The sequence below is a fragment of the Monodelphis domestica genome, chromosome 1 (genome assembly GCF_027887165.1).
Source record: "Monodelphis domestica isolate mMonDom1 chromosome 1, mMonDom1.pri, whole genome shotgun sequence".
NCBI classification, from domain to species: Eukaryota; Metazoa; Chordata; class Mammalia; order Didelphimorphia; family Didelphidae; genus Monodelphis; species Monodelphis domestica.
Window position 1 is genome coordinate 461,846,020 of NC_077227.1, and position 12,639 is coordinate 461,858,658.

The following is a 12,639-nucleotide window of genomic DNA, read 5'->3' on the forward strand; positions in this document are numbered from 1 at the left end:
TTCATTCTAAAGAACAAAAACCCTGGGATAGTTTCTATTCTTTTTTGGGCAGGTTAGAGAGAAGGAGAATGGGTTACCCAGTTTTTCCCACCTATAGCCACTTATAAACCTGATGCCATTACTTATTTTTTATTTTTTTTTAAACCCTTACCTTCCGTCTTGGAGTCAATACTATGTATTGGCTCCAAGGCAGAAGAGTGGTAAGGGCTAGGCAATAGGGGTCAAGTGACTTGCCCAGGGTCACACAGCTGGGAAGTGTCTGAGGCCAGATTTGAACCTAGGACCTCCTATCTCTAGGCCTGACTCTTAATCCACTGAGCTACCCAGCTGCCCCCTGATGCCATTACTTATTGACTTGGAGACTTTGATCTGCTCTACTTCCAGCTTGGACCCATTTGTCCCTCCATAAGCAGGCTGATACCTAGACCCTAGTCCCATGGACTTACCATATTGGGCCAGAAATTCCATTGTCTTTAGTCTTACTTCAGCTTCTTCAGTTGCAGGAATTATGTGCATGTGCCATGCCTGTTTTTACTACATATACTAGCACAGTGAATATAGTGCTAGACTTAGTTGGGAAAACCTGAGTTCAAATCCAGCTTCAGACATTTACTAGCTGTGTGAACTTGGATAAGTCACTTAACTTCTTTGTCTCAGTATACTCAACTATAAAATAAGAATAACAATTGTTCCTACCTCCTAAGGTTAGTGTGAAGATCTAACAACAATAATATCTGACAGTTATATAGACAATATGCTAAGTCCTTTACAGTTATCACCTTTGATCCTCACTACAACTTTGGGAGATAGGTGCTGCTATTACTTCCATTTTATAGATGAGGAAATTGGAATTGAATTCAGGTCTTCCTGATTCATGTCCAGGGCACTTGCCTAGTTGCCTAAATGAGATAATAATTGGAAGGTGCTTAGCACAGTGCCTGGCACATATTAAGTGCTATTTAAATGTCATTATTGATGCTGATGTTATTATTATTATTCTCTTCTATGGTTTCTTTGCTGAAATGGTTATTCTTTATATAATTTTATATATATTCTTTGTTTCAGGGCCTTGATGAAGAGCAGAGTGTGCAGTTGCTTCAGTGTTACCTTCAAGAGGACTATAGGGGGACCCGGGACTCACTAAAGGTTTGCAGTTGTATCTGTTTTTAACATTTTGTCACCTCTAGTTCCTGACGGTCTTCACTAAAATTCCGCTCAGATGTCCTATTGTAGAATGGAGGTAACCCTAGGTAATTAGAGACTATGTTAGTGGAATATAAATTGTAGCAGGTCCTGTAAAGGATTTGAAAATGACCCAGTGACAGAGCACATGTAGCCTAGTTAGCTTCAGGGAATCATTAACAGCTGCCTATAAGTCGATGAATTTTTAGCTGTAGCTACCCTTGAAAACTATCTACTCAGTTATAGAGATGTTGCAATCTGCATCAGGTATAGTACCCACAACAATGATGGTAAGAACCATAGTTACAGGTTTTTGATCTATTGAAGTCAGTGCTTGGCCCCATCCTTCTCTCTAGCCTTCTTGTACATTTTATAATTCAGCCATACTGATCTGCTTGCTGTTCTTCTTGTACAACATTCTGTCCCATATCTCATTACTTTTGATTTCCTGTTACCCATGCCTAGAATGTTCTCTGTCATCACATCCACCATTTGGAGTCCCTAGTTTCCTTCAGGACTCAGCTCAAGTGTATTTTTCTGCATACAATCTTTCCTAGTTCCAAAAGGAAAAGACACCAGCAACTAAGGGCCCAGGAAATCTGCTTTAAATGTGTTTTATATATACCTATGTATGTATTTTAAATATGTTTTTTTATATATTTATAGAATGTCTTAAATGTGATTATACATATGTGGTGTCTTCCCCACTAGAACATAAGCTACTTGAAGGAAGGGACTGTCACTAGTAGTTGCATTTAATGGAAAGAGCCTGATTTAAATTATTTTTAAAGAACTGTTTAAAGCTTTCAGAGATTCTATAATGCCTCTAAGGTAAATGGATTATAATCTTAGAAAATTAAGGATAAAAAATGTTCTTTAGGATGACTAAGATAATCATTATAAAAGTTATTTTTAAGACATAAACTAAGGACATCCTCAGTGTCTGACATTGTTTTTATTGCTTTGTGATAATTGCCAATAAAACTATTTATTTCACATTCATTTCTCTTATAGACAGTACTGCAAGATGAGAGACAGAGCCAGGCTCTGATCCTGAAGGTCAGTAGTGGTAACTATTTTAGTTCTTTTTAATAAAATTGGCTGTCAGAATGTTTAGTTTGATCAACCTCAATATTTTGGATTCCTGCCATTTGTTGGACCCTAGTTTTCCCTTAGTGAAGGGATGAGTTCTTTGTGAAGGAGTCTGTAACCTCATATCTATGAAATAAGCACACTTTTAAAAGTAGGCATTTTTGGAAGAGGCGCTATTTGAGGAGGGGTAAGATAAAAGTATGTTTATGGATATCAAGGAGTTAGACTAGATGATCTCTAAAGTCCCTTTCAGCTCTAAATTTGTAGTTTTTTCTCCGATCCTAAACCCATGAGAATAAATAATGTTTGTTTCTTTACTCTCTCCTTTCTTCCCTTCCCCTTCACGCCCAGCCACACTTTCTCTCTCAAAAAGTTCTCCCTTTAAATTGGGATTTGACTATATAGACTCTGGAGCAGTTTCCTACTAGGTAGCTTAATAAGAAAGTTAGAGCTAGGAATTTGCTTCTGGTTGGATAAGATAAACATTCATGCTATTCTTGTAATGATTGTTTTTCTGTCCTGTGTAGCTAGCCTTTCAAGTTTGCTTAAACTTTCTGTATTTGAGAGCTGATGTCAAAGATTTTGTTTGGAAACATGTTTATATTATTAATAGTTTTCTCACCTGTTGATTTATGAAGATTTTTATTTCTTTTGAATTCAAAGCTTCTTTACCCCTCTTGTTCTTGAGCTTCTGTACCTAGATGTATTTGCATAATTATGGTAATTTCTAACTTTCCAACCATGACTATAGTCAGCAACAGACATTTTAAAAATAATTTTTTATAGCTATTGGTCTTACATCTCCTATGCTTTTCAGCATATTTCTACCCTCCCTTCCCTCTTCTATCCCTTAAAACATTGAATAAAAAGAGGGGAAAGAGCAGTTGAGCAAAACTAACTCAAGCAATGAAAAAAATCTGGCATATACAGCTAACAACAACATTTATTGAGGGCCCATTAAGTTAAGGCATTGGACTAGGTGTTGATATAGATGTCTTTGATCTTTCCAGATTGCAGATTATTACTATGAAGAAAGGACCTGTATTCTACGTTGTGTCTTACATTTACTCACTTATTTCCAGGATGAGAGACATCCCTACAGGGTAAGTATTTCCAGGTTTCGTGGCTCTTATGATATTATTCAAATTGTTGTAGTGATTATACTTGTATAACATCTGTGATCCTATACATTTGAATATATACTATCTCTAATCTTAGCTATAAATATTTATGTTGGAATTTTTTAGGTTGAGTATTCTGAGTGTGTTGATAAGTTGGAGAAGGAGTTGGTCACAAAGTACCGGCAGCAGTTTGAGGAGCTTTACAAAACAGAGGCACCAACATGGGAAACACATGGAAATCTCATGGTATGCTATCATGATATATTTGCTGGTTCTTAACAGTTGTATGCCTTTTTTTCCCCCACAGGGCTCTAAATTCAGTAATATTTTAACAAATGAGGCAACTAGATAGCAAAGTGGATAGAGAGCCAGTCCTGGAGTTGGGAGGACCTGGCTTCAAATCTGCCTTAAGACACTTCCTAGCCATCAGTTAACCCCAGTTACCTAGTTCTTACTGCTCTTCTATCTTAGAATTGATACTAAGACAGAAGGTAAGGGATTAAAAAGAGAAAAAAGAAAGAAAATGTATATGGCCACACTCCTCTAAAAAAGTTAGTGGTGATATGCTGTTCAGAGCAGACATGAGACATATATTGCTGTCATTAACAACGAAATACCTAATTTTGCATAATAACCCTTTTACTTAATATTTCTACATAATAATCTTTTAACTTAATATTATTCACCCTGATAATTTATTTTCCTTACCTCCTGAAAAGCAAATATTGGAACTATGAGCCTGGGTCCAACTTCCTCAGTTTCCCCATTGATGATCTCACTACTCTGATTGCAGAGAGTTTTAAAGGATATATAAATAGGTGACCAATAGTAGCTATGGACTATGAATATCTTCTTTAAGACTATAACTTAGATGCTTTACTTGAGGTCCTGCAGTTCAGACTTTGTATATATACCACTTGAATTTATTTCTCTGTTTAGATAGTATATCCCATTAATATAATGTAAGTTCCTTGAGGGCAGGCCCTATTTCATTTTTTTTTTTAATATTTCTGATGCTTTGCACATAGTAGAGAAATAGCAAATGTTGAGTTGATTTGGCATCTCCTTCCTTCTCTGATTCTTTTCTAAATCTCTCCTTTTGATCTTTCTCATTTGGTTATATAGACTGAACGCCAAGTGTCTCGCTGGTTTGTTCAGTGCCTGCGGGAGCAGTCAATGCTGCTGGAAATAATTTTCCTTTATTATGCCTACTTCGAAATGGTTCCTGGTGACCTGCTGCTATTAACTAAGATGTTCAAAGCACAAGGGTTTGGTTGTAGGCAGACCAACAGACATTTGGTGGATGAGAGCATGGATCCTTTTGTGGATAGGATTGGGTAAGTGTCTAAATTAGAATGACATTGATCATTTCAGCTTACAAGGTATTGGTTCTTTGTATACAAGTTTTGGACACTTAACCAACATATTTAGTTGCTCATGTTTTCCTAGGAGACAAAGAAAGAATGGATATGCTCCTTATTTGGTAGTCAAGGGAGTAGATGAGTAAACTATCATGTGTAAGATTTTGCAAAGAGTTGAGAGTGGGAGTAGGAGGATGTGTGGTCTGGGACTTTGAATAATAATGCTAATGTACCATCCTGCATATGGAAAATGACATTATTCATTTAGTTTTTAGGGCATGAATTTTGAGTTCTTTCTTTAGGAGTGAAGATTAATTTATACTGAAACATCTCTTTTCTTTCATTTGTTTCTTCTTCTGACCAAATCTCGCACTTGTGAGATGAGATGGTAGATTTGGCTTAACCAGATATACTCTGGTTTTGAGGCATGGTTATTCCTGGGTTACACAGAACATGAACCTATTGTTGTGGTACTTTAATCAGTCTAACTGTCACACGTTCCACATATGGAATAATATATTTCACTGAAACTCTATTGTTTAGAAATATTGATAGTCTGGCTAGTTACCCGATCAGTCATGTTAGAAATGGTTTGTCTGGTGGTAAGAAATCTCATTTGACTTTGTTATTTGTAAGATAACTGGACAGATAGGGCTAAGAGGGAATTCTTAGGATTATAGTTGTAGAGCTGGACTGGACCTTATAAGGCTTGCTGTCTAGTCCAGCCCCTTCATTTTACAGATGCAAAGCTAAAGCCAAGAGAGGTTAAGTTAATTTTTTAAGGTCACATAGCTAGTAAGTAGTAGAAGTGGGATTTGAAACCAGAGGCTTTGACTTGAGTCCAACACACTTTTTTAACTGTATACCATACTGTGTTGATATCTAAGCTATATAAATCCTTGATAAATTCAGATGAACCACATTCTCAGGAACAGAAAGAACTTTAGATTTTTGAACCTTCAGTAATATTTGAAAGATGTGGAATGAGAGAGCTATAACAAGTTTGGAGAAGGGCAAACTTCAAGTTTTTAAAGAAAGAACAAAAGTCTGCAAACTGTAGACCAGTGAATTTGACTTAGATTCCTAGAGAAATTCTAGAATGGCTTATTTAAATAGATGGCTGGTAAACATCTAGAAAGGGTAAAGGATGGGTATAGAGAATTACATGGCTTCATCAAGAATGAGTCATGTCAGACTAACCTAACATTGCTTACTTACTAAATACTGATTTACTATTTACTAAAACTGATAGATGAAGGGAAAAATGTTACAGATACATGTTGTCATTTTAGAAAGGATTTTGGTGGAGTAAGTGTTGTCTTCTCTTCTCGTTAGATGAGATAGATTGATCTGACCTAGAAGATGATACAATTAGCTGAATCTAGAATGGAATGGATAGTCACTCCAAGAGAGGTCCTCAGTGGTCTCACATCAGAGTGGCAGGTGATCTCCAGGATCTGTTTTTAGACTTGTGCTAATTGTTTTTGTCATTAAGTTGGATAAAGGAATAGATGGCACATTCATCAATTTGCAGATGATGTTTTGCTAAGAGAGATAATTAATATATTGAATTGATGAATTAGAATCCAGAAAGATCTTACCAAGTTAGAGCATTGAGCTGAATCTTATGTGAAATTCAGTAGGGAACATAAGTAAAATCTTACACTTGGATACTTCAATAAATAAAACTACATAAATATGAGAAGGAGGGTGGGGTTTAGTAATAGTTATGTTCTTTTGTTTTGTTTTGTTTTTTAAATTGAAAGAGTTTAGTGAACTTTGGCAGTTTTGTTTTATCCCAACTCTGTTTTATCCATTTAAGTTGTTGGATATTATTCATTTCTTTCTTCAACAAATTCATACACTATTGTCAAATAAAGTGAGTCACAAAGATATGATCATTAAGAAAGCCAGGGTCATCTTGTTTGAATTAAGAGCTCTAATTTCCAGATATGTGCTGATAGTTCTTCTGTACTCTCCCCTTGTTAGAATATATCTGATTATTTTCATTTCTGTGCTTTACAGTTTAAGGACATGAGTGGCAAAGGTAGGCTTGATTGTTTCAGCAAACATAGTAGTGAAAGGCCTTGAGTCTGTGCCATATGAGGATTAGTTGAAGAAACAAGTGATTTTTAGACTGGAGAAGAGAAGATTTAGGGGAATCTGGTAGCTCTGTTCAAATATTTTAAAACTTGGAAGAAAGGAATGCTAGGAAAAGGGTAGGAAGAAGGAGACACGTTTAGACTTGTTTTCTTTGACTTTAAAAGGCTGGGCTAGCAAAGACTAGACATTGCAAAGAGGGACATTTGGCTTCCAATAGTTCTAGCTCCCCAGAGTGGATTGGATTTCCCCTCTTTGGAGACCTTCTAGCAGAAACTTGGTAACTACATGTTGAGTACTTACTCCCTTTTGGATATGATTTGAACTAGATGGCCTGTGAAATTGTTTTCAACTCTCAGAATTCTGTGCTTCTGGAGCCCTGTTGGGAAGGCCTCTGTGAGGTTGATATAGTGCCAACACAAGTAACACTGGTGGGGAAGGACAACTTCTATTCAAATTCATGTTCTTCTAATACATTCTTCTCCAGCTCCTTTTCAAAAAAGTTTTAGTGATGAAAAAAAATGTTACTGTTACTTCCTTACTACCCACCACTTCATCTTCCCCTCCTAAATTATTATGCTCTGTAACAGTGATAATAGCATTTATATAGCATGTTAAAGTTTACAAAGCATTTTACATATTATCTCATTTGATCCTCACAATAACCCTGAGAGGTAGGTGCTATTATTATCTCCTATTTATAGATGTGGAAAACTAAGGCTGAAAGAGATTAAGTTAGTGTCTGAGGTAGTATATCAATTTAATTATTCCTGACTCCAAGACCAGCACTAGTTACTGTTCCACCTCCCTGTCTACCTAACTTGTAACAAGTCTAGCAAAGTAAATCAGTGTTAGCTATTTTTGAAAATTCATACATCATTTCTCATTTGAGTTGGCCACCTCTCTCCTAAGAAGCAGGAAGTATGCTTCATTCTTGGTGTTATCTAGAACTCCTTTTATTCCTCTTGGCTTTGTTCTGTATGGAGGATCTTTGATTTCTTATGTTTCATTTCATCTTCTTTTAGGTGAAAGTGATAGTATGCTATGAAGTTCATTGTGCCATACCTTACTCTCAAGTCTGGTTTGGAACCTCACATGTGACTCTGATACTTTTTCTTTCTAGCTACTTCAGTGCCCTTATCCTTGTTGAGGGAATGGATATTGATTCATTACATAAATGTGCTTTGGATGATAGAACAGAGCTCCACCAGTTTGCCCAGGATGGGCTCATATGTCAGGTAAACTTTGGATTTGGTTGTAATTGAAGATCTCTTTGGGAGTATTGTTAACACTCTGGATATGAACATCTTTGACAGTTTTTTTATACATATATACGTGTATATATATGTGTAAAATAATGTACATTATAATATAGATTAAACAAGAATATAGTCAATTTCCCAATTTAGATTTCCTACCCTTTTTTTTTTCATTTTTGGAAAATAAAAATACAAAGATACATAGAACGAGCTCTACTCTGTCATCTTAGTTTTAAGAATAAGAGACGAGCTGTTATTGGTCTGTGCAAGGCTCTTGAGAGAGATTCCTTGTCTTGTCTTTATTGATTTTTCTTGTAATAACATGTCAGGGATCTGTAATTTTTGTTGATGTGATAACTCCTTTTCACTTCACCTGTACAAATTTCTGTCCTATCCATAACTTAGTAAGTCTTAGAGAGTTACCTAAGGCTAGTTAAGTGGTATAGTTAATATACTATATATTAATATACTAGTTAATAATAGGTTAGTTAAGTGGTATGCTCATTGTAACACATCATGTCAAGAGTGAGATTTGAACCCAGAATGGCTTCTGGACTGAAGGTCTAGTACTAGCTGCTTGCTATTCCATAATGCCTCTCCTATTTTATAATTTTTTTCAGTTTTTCAAGTAGAAATAACAGGAAAGTAAATGAGTCAAGGATTTGATTATTCAATTTCTTTCTTTCTTTTGTCCAGACCTGTGTTTTATTGGTGTAGGGAACTCCTGGTGAGGAAACTCCCTCTACCAATGTAGATCAGCAACTGTTCTGCACCCTAGATTCTTAGACAATTGCCTGAGGCTCTGAGAAGTTAAATGACTTGCCTAAGGTCCCACAACCAGTATGTATCAGAAGCAGGACTTGAACCCAGGTATACCTGACTCCAAGACTGGCTCTTTATCTTCTAAACCATATTACCTCTTTGATCATTCAGTTTCCAAGAAGGATTGATTTTCCTACATTTTCCCATATGAAGATTATAAATTACAAGATGAAGGTGATCCATATTTTGGAGGATAATTGATAAAATTTTGAGTGCTTTGTGATCCTTCCTTAAAAATGGAAAAATCTACTGGTGCGGGTAGGATTTTCCAGACACCTTTATCTCTTTCCATTTGATTCTTTTATTAACATAATTTATGATCTAAATGAGCCTCATTGGAGCAATGATGATTACTTAGATAACCCTTGTGATAGTAGAAAGCAGTATTTAGGGGAAATCAATGTGTCCCTCTTGCCCTATAATAGGATTCCACTGGTATTACACAGCTTTGATTGGTATCAACACCTACCAAGGTCTTGATCATTCCTATTTCATTTATACTAGCTGTTGTCTTTTTCCTTTAATAGAGTATGGATCACCTGATGTTGACCTTTGGGGACATCCCTCATCATTCCCCTGTGCTTTTAGCCTGGGCTCTACTCCGTCACACCTTAAACCCAGAGGAAACAAGCAGTGTCATCAGGAGGATGGGCAGCACAGCCATTCAGCTCAATGTTTTCCAGTACCTGACACGACTACTCCGATCACTAGCCAGTGGAGGAAATAATGTGAGTCTTTCCTGGGCATTTGGGAGTGGGAAATGGGCAGAAAACAGAACAGTTTCTTAAAGATTAACCTGATTTTGAACCATGGCTGATGAAATATTTTCTATTTAGATTCAATTTCAGATCTAACAAGGCTATATAGAAAGTTTATTGAGTCTTATTTTAAGACTCAATGTGGGTGATATCATTTACCATTGGCCTCTTAACATAAAAACTCAGCTTATAAATAGTCCCATCATGGTGATACCAACAGTATTAGCTTAAACTTGTTAGTTTTTCTCAGGGATATGTAAGTGAGGTCTAGCTATGCTTTCTTTGACCAAGTTAGAGAGTTCAGCAAGGCAGTATAGTACTGTTAAAAAACACTGAACTTGATTGGGCAAAATGGATATGTCACTTACCTAAACTATTTGAGCTTCAGACAATTCTTGAAGACTTTCCTACTAAGTTATTCATAGAATAGAGATCTGTACTAGTCAAGGGAATCCCCTCACCAAAAATTGGGGCTCAATTCTCAGCTCCAACATTGATTCTGTTCCTGTGGTCAGGTCCTTTAACCTTTGTGAAATTAAACTTCTTCATCTCTTAAACATGAATTTAAATACTCCACAACTATGTGAGAAAATGTTTTGCATGACTTCATACATATAATGGATATTGTATTTATTGCCTTCTCAATGTGTGTGTGGTAAAAGGAAGAGGATTTAGAAATGAAAAGGAAAAAAGAAAACATTTACACTACTTAAGAAAGTAAAGTATACATAATAAACATTTTCTAAATGTAAGCTGCTATTAATAGCAGTTTAGTAGCATGGATCATCTTCCATGAATTTTGATAATTTCAAGAGCATTCCTTCATGGGCTTTTTCTAAATTGTATTATTTCCCTTGACCTTATTAATTCTGGGACATTTTTGCTAGTAATTAGGAGACTTTAATCAGATCTCAAATTCTTTTCTCTGGTAAGTGCCCAAATAAACTGAAGTATGGTTATTCTGGATTTGGGGATAGGGCTGGGAAAGGACTAATCTTGTTCCTTAGCATCACTCATTTGTTGCTTTGATTTTACAGTGTACTACCAGTACTGCTTGTATGTGTGTCTATGGACTGCTTTCTTTTGTTCTCACCTCACTGGAGTTACACACATTAGGCAATCAGCAAGTAAGTGTTGGAGTTTTGTTTCCTTTGAATGAAACATACTAAAGCTGCTTAGCAGTGAAATAGCCTTTCCGGAATAGTATTTTATGTGTATCTGTTGTTGATTCTTCTCAATATTATGCCATTTTGGAAATTACATTTTTGTTTTTTAATTTGTGGAACCAGTTTGAGAAATGTGTTTGGAGTTCAAAGGACATGAAAGCTATTATTCTAGAGTTTGGATGTTACTTGTATTTTCACAACCCATAAAGAATCTTTTTTTCAAGTATACTAAAGCATGAACACTAGACAACTGAAAAGCTCTTGAATTTACAAAAACTCAGGGAAGAGAATAAATTTTATGTGTCTTACTCATATTTACAGATCATATAGAAAAATGTGATACCAGTATGTTAAAATAGGAGAATGTTTGATGTTTTTGGTTTAACATTCTATAGTGAGATAAGATAGACTGGCAAGAAACTACTAAGCCATATCTGTTTCTTTCTCTTCCCTTAAAAGGATGTCATTGATACAGCATGTGAAGTTCTAGCAGACCCTTCTCTTCCAGAACTCTTCTGGGGAACGGTAAGTTTAAGAGTCTCAAATAACCTTTTCGTTTTTGCTGCATAATTCTTTAGATGGAAAGGTGTTTCTCACATTGAACTACTCATGTCTTTCCCCATTGGAAGCTTGTCTTGATACCATCTTCCATTTATGCTTTTTTTGGAGCCTTGTTAATGGAGTTCAAAAAGACCTGTAGTAGAACATCTGAGTATTTATGAAAGTATTACAATTGTTTGGGGTACAAGTTTGGCTTTTGAGAAAATGGTTACCTACCAACATTGTTCTCAGTATTAATAGAAGCTCCTAACCCCAAAGCTATACTAATGCTAATACTCTATATAATATGATCTACCTGATCTGCAGAATTTCATTACTCACCTTTCCTCCACTTATAGATTGTGCTTTTGCACAGAAAAATATTCCTGGGGAAAATTGGTATTAAGTGATAATAATAAGGCTGAGGCTCTACCTAGAGGAAATTCACAGTTCATATTTGGTAGAGGAGATGCAAATATAGGGATCAATGGTTTTGCATATATACAAACATTTAAACATATATTTTTAAACTGTTACCTTCTGTCTTAGAATGGAGACTTAAGTATTGGTTCCAAGGAAGAAGAGTGGTATGGTCTAGGCAATGGGGTTAAGTGACTTGCCTGAGGTCACATAGGGGAATCGTTTGAGGCCAAATTTGAACCCAGGACCTTCCATCTGTAGACCTGGCTCTCTATCCACTGAACCACCTAATTGTCCCATTATCATGTATTTATATGGCAGTCACTTAATACCCTTGAACAATATAGTCACGTAATAACTTTTGTTGTAGCAAATGCTTTCCTGTAATAATTTCAAATACTTACGTTAGGAAAAAAAATTGCTATCGGTGAAGATTTTATGTTTTGAATGCTGGAGAATCTAGACAAGATATGTTGTTGCTTTAATAAAAGTAATTACCTACCCAAATATGGGAGGAACTTATGCTTTGATTTGTTGAAAGTGAGAAATTAATTATTTTATTTCCTTCCACTCCTAGGAACCAACCTCTGGGCTAGGAATCATCTTGGACAGTGTGTGTGGGATGTTTCCCCATCTCCTCTCTCCTCTTTTGCAGTTGCTCAGAGCCCTTGTATCAGGGAAATCCACAGCCAAGAAGGTATGATGTGTAGTCAGGTGCTTATGAAAAGTAAGAGCTTAAGAGGCTTCATATAAATATCCCTTTAATAAAAATTACCATCCAAAATTCCAGTCCTTTCTATTGGTCCATTAGGAAGATA

General features: G+C 35.9%; 1 protein-coding gene across 3 annotated transcripts in view; it reads left to right on the forward strand.

Annotated features, from left to right (window-relative positions):
• The window catches only part of NUP188 (nucleoporin 188), a 48,610-nt gene that overhangs the window by 11,793 nt on the left and 24,178 nt on the right, over nt 1-12,639 (forward strand). For all 3 annotated transcript variants that reach the window (XM_001363725.4, XM_056822690.1, XM_056822693.1), the window contains exons 5-14: nt 1,066-1,146; nt 2,197-2,241; nt 3,285-3,377; nt 3,522-3,641; nt 4,521-4,732; nt 7,980-8,094; nt 9,465-9,665; nt 10,733-10,822; nt 11,321-11,386; nt 12,399-12,518. In XM_001363725.4, the coding sequence (XP_001363762.1) occupies nt 1,066-1,146; nt 2,197-2,241; nt 3,285-3,377; nt 3,522-3,641; nt 4,521-4,732; nt 7,980-8,094; nt 9,465-9,665; nt 10,733-10,822; nt 11,321-11,386; nt 12,399-12,518 (1,143 nt within the window). The remainder of the gene's footprint in view (nt 1-1,065; nt 1,147-2,196; nt 2,242-3,284; nt 3,378-3,521; nt 3,642-4,520; nt 4,733-7,979; nt 8,095-9,464; nt 9,666-10,732; nt 10,823-11,320; nt 11,387-12,398; nt 12,519-12,639) is intronic.